General features: G+C 45.9%; 1 protein-coding gene across 1 annotated transcript in view; it reads left to right on the top strand.

The window, feature by feature from the left end:
* Positions 1-2889, top strand: part of BRI3 (brain protein I3) — a 5446-nt gene extending 2557 nt beyond the window's left edge. Inside the window, 3 exon segments of the mRNA XM_007463138.1 lie at positions 2387-2622; positions 2624-2726; positions 2728-2889. Coding sequence (XP_007463200.1) covers positions 2387-2622; positions 2624-2726; positions 2728-2889 — 501 coding nt within the window.
* The last annotated feature ends 1136 nt before the right edge of the window (positions 2890-4025 follow it).

Genomic DNA, 4025 nt, shown 5'->3' with positions numbered 1-4025 from the left:
TTGCGGTACGCGGGCCTCTCACTGTTGTGGCCTCTCCCGTTGCGGAGCACAGGCTCTGGACACGCAGGCTCAGCGGCCATGGCTCACGGGCCCAGCCGCTCCGCGGCACGTGGGATCTTCCCGGACCGGGGCACGAACCTGCGTCCCCTGCATTGGCAGGTGGACTCTCAACCACTGCGCCACCAGGGAAGCCCTAGCTGGCTCATTTCTATTCGACATATGTTTACTGAATACCTACTATGTTCCCGGCATCCTAGTAAATACTAGGAATTCAGGTAGCATGAATCATTATAAAACATGGCATATTAGTGAAACATGTACACTAGAGCCAGACTCACAGTAAAGCACTGAATGTGCGTTTATCTTAGCTTCACTGCTTACTATCTGTGTGACCTTGGGCACACTTAACCTCTCTATGCTTCAGTTTCATTATCTGCGAAATAAGGTAATAATGAGACTATAACTCAAGGGATTGCTATATGACTTGAAAGGATCAATATACTTAATGCACACAGAACAGAACAGTGGCTGGTACATAGCTCTGTAAGTATTTGTCAATTAAAACAGCAGGTTTCTGCTCTGTAGAAGTTCTCCATCCTTTGTTTAGACAGTTAGCCTAGCACACTGGGGGAGCACTAGGCTAGCCATCCTAATTGTTGTTATATGTGGCTTGAAGGCACAGACTAATCTAACTGACTAGTGAGTCACCCCACCCGGTGCCAAGTACCACTCCTGGCATGTGATAGACTTCTCAGTATTTGCCGAATGGCTGATTGAATGGGTCCCAAAATTAAAGAGTCAGGGAACAAGCATCATGGGAAGCAAATAAATATTTGAATGGTACCTTAAACGATGAGAAAGAAGAGCAGCATTTCTTCCTGTAGGGAAGGGACAAGAGATTCTAGACAGTTGAAGCAGCAGGAGCAAAGTCACTGGGTTGTCAAGGCGACTAGCTTTCTTCCTCTCTCCATATAGCCTACTCTTCTCACTTCCTTTACCCAAGGGATTTGGGAATTGGATCTGGGTGTGCCATGGAATCTGCAGCTCTCAACTCCTGATAGATTATAGAGCCCCATTCTGATGAAACCAGGTGCTAATGAAGATGCTCAAGGGATATCCGTTGTTCTTTCCTTTAACACATGTTCGTTCAGAGGGAGCTGGCTGATTTCAGAAATCCAGCAGGGATTAAAGTACTGAATGTGTATTTACTTAGCCCATCTGTTCATGGTGAGAGTTTGATTACATTTGACTGTTAATGTAATTGATATTTTCCTTGAGTTTGATCCTCCTCCACGAAGGACTAGTTTTACAGTTACTTTCAATTAAACTACGTATAATTAAATATTTTAAATATTTAAATATAAAATAGTTTTTAAAATATTAAAAAAAATCATCTGGTGGTTCTCATGGCAGAGATATCTGACTGTGCCCCCATATCCAATATCCATTCTCTCCTTCTATAGCAATAACATCCCTTTTTTGGGGGGCACGCTGTGAGGCTTGTGGGATCTTAGCTCCCCGACCAGGGACTGAACCCGGGCCCTTGGCAGTGAGAGCACAGAATCCTAACCACTGGACCGCCAGGGAAGTCCCAGCAATAGCATTCTTGATTTTTATCTGGGCACATGAACACTGAGGATAAAGACTATATTTCCCAGCTTCTCACACATCCATAGGTGGCCAAGTGACTAAGCAGACATGGTATGTTCAATTTCCAAAAAAAAAGTGCATTTTAAAAGAATGACATTTTCTTCTCCTTTTTTCCATATCCTCCCCTCTGGATGGAACGTCGATGTAATGGCTAGAGTTAAAGCAACCATATGAACCTTGTGAGGTGAATTAGGGACTAGAAGAAAATGTTTAGGAGAGCAAGTAAAAGTATGGGTTTTGATACTCCATGGAGTACTGAATCGGAGTGCGTCTTGCTACCCATCCTGACATCTCCTTTGTCCCCTCCAAGTCATCTGTTACTACTCAGAGAATAAAAACTAAGGTTTCCCAAGCAAATAAGAATAATAATGACAATAATAATAATCAAAAGGATAAATTCGTTGCAAAAACTTTGCTTCTTCCTTCCCCATCCGAACATATCACCTTGTGAATTTCACGGCCACTTTAGTTTTTGGAAGGTCTCATTTGCATTCTATAAATGTAGATGATTAAGAGTCATTCTGTGAGTGGGAAGGGAAGTAAGGGATAAAATACGTGGAAAAGGAGCAGCAATGTTACTGAAAGCAGTTTAGGCAGAGGAAGATAAGACTCCAGCAGTATGTAAATTATGATACAGCCATAATGCAAAGCTACCCAATGATTAAAGAGTGTGTTCTAGAATCACATGTATTGCTTTGGGGAAATCTGCAGGATATTTTGTCAAGTGAAAAAGTAGATTCCAGGCGTGGGGAGGCGCGGCGGGGGAAGCCCGCGGCGCCCGCCTCCAGGGGGCCCAGCCCTGCCGCCGGGCGTCTGGGCGTCCCCGCGAGTCCAAGCCGGAGCCGAGCCCGAGCGCGAGCGGGAGCCGCCCGCCCTGGACCACAAGCCCCTGCTGCCCGAGCGGCCGCCCGCCTACCACCTGGAGGCCGGCCAGGGCGACTAAGCGTGCGGCCCGCACCGCTACGGCGCCCTCCCCGCGGCCGCCCTCCCCTTGCCTCGTCACAGGGTTACCCCACCACCACCCCAGGGTCTGCAACATCCACAGTCGAAATGTCAGCCGGCACCGTGGCAGTTCCAGTCGTTGTCGTTGGAGGCTGCCCTGTCTGCAGCGTCGGGGCTCTGGAGGACGCCACCTTCCTGGGCATCTTCCTGGCCATCGTCTTGTGCCCCTTTGGGTTCATCTGCTGTTTTGCCTTGAGGAAGCGAAGATGGCCCAACTGTGGAGCAAACTTTACTTAAAGGGAACAGGACACCTGGCTTCCCCACACCCAGCTCTCTTTTTCTAATGTAAATGTCGTGTACAATAGCTTTATGGGATTCAGCTTCAGGACTGTTTTGTAAAGTGAGGTGGGACTGGGCGGGCGCTGCCAGGAGGAGCTGAGGGCGCAGGGGTCGGGAGTGTGGACGCACACGGCACTGCTCCCAGGTCAAAGACAGCTCAGTAAAGCACTGCTTTTAATTTTCACAGTCTTCAATTTGAGAAAAGTGAGAAATAGTGTTTTAAATAAATGAGATCCATACCATTGTCAAAAAAAAAAAGATTCCAGAATAATAAATAAATACATATTTATATAGACTTAGAAAAAACAGGAACTACGGACACCAAAATGTTACCAGTATTTATCAGTGGCTAGTAGGATTATAGATGATTTTTATTTTCTTTTATTCTGTTTATTTGTATTTTCTAATTTTCCATGAGCAACACATATGATTTATGTACATTTTAAGTTGTTTAAAAAGCAATTCTTGGGACTTCCCTGGTGGTCCAGTGGTTAAGACTCCACGCTTCCAATGCAGGGAACACGGATTCGATCCCTGGTTGGGGAACTAAGATCCCACATGCTGCTCGGCCGAAAAATAAAGGCAATTCTTAGGTGGTGGCAGGAATAAACCTCCACACTTGCATGAGTCAGAGTGATGTCAAGTTATGCTGTGATGACAAACAAAACCCTAAAATCTCAGTGCCTTAACACACCAGAGGTGGATATCTTATGCATGTGTGGGTCAGTGGGGACATCTGTCCATCAGGTGTGGCTCAGGGATCCATCTCAGCTTGCAGGTCTCAAGGTCAATGCAGGGGAAAGGAGAGGTAGAGAAGACATTTCCATTTCTAGTTGACCTGTCAGAGCTTGCGCATAGCCCTTACCTACCTGCAAGGGAGGCTGGGAAATTGGGGGAGTCTATGGGGTATACTAAGTGAGCACTGTCTCTGCCACATACACATACGGTGATTACGTTTTTCTCATCCAAAACCCAAAATTTAAAGCATGACAAGTAAATAATTGACTTTAAAACTGATTTTCCAAAGTACACACACAACAGAATAAATGGTTGCGTGCTTGCTACAGTTTTTAAAATGGTCAACAATGGCCTTG

This window comes from Lipotes vexillifer, unplaced genomic scaffold, assembly GCF_000442215.2.
Source record: "Lipotes vexillifer unplaced genomic scaffold, Lipotes_vexillifer_v1.1 scaffold1640, whole genome shotgun sequence".
Taxonomy (NCBI): Eukaryota; Metazoa; Chordata; class Mammalia; order Artiodactyla; family Lipotidae; genus Lipotes; species Lipotes vexillifer.
The sequence above is the reverse complement of the archived record's forward strand: the minus strand, read 5'-3'. Positions and strand labels throughout refer to the sequence as shown.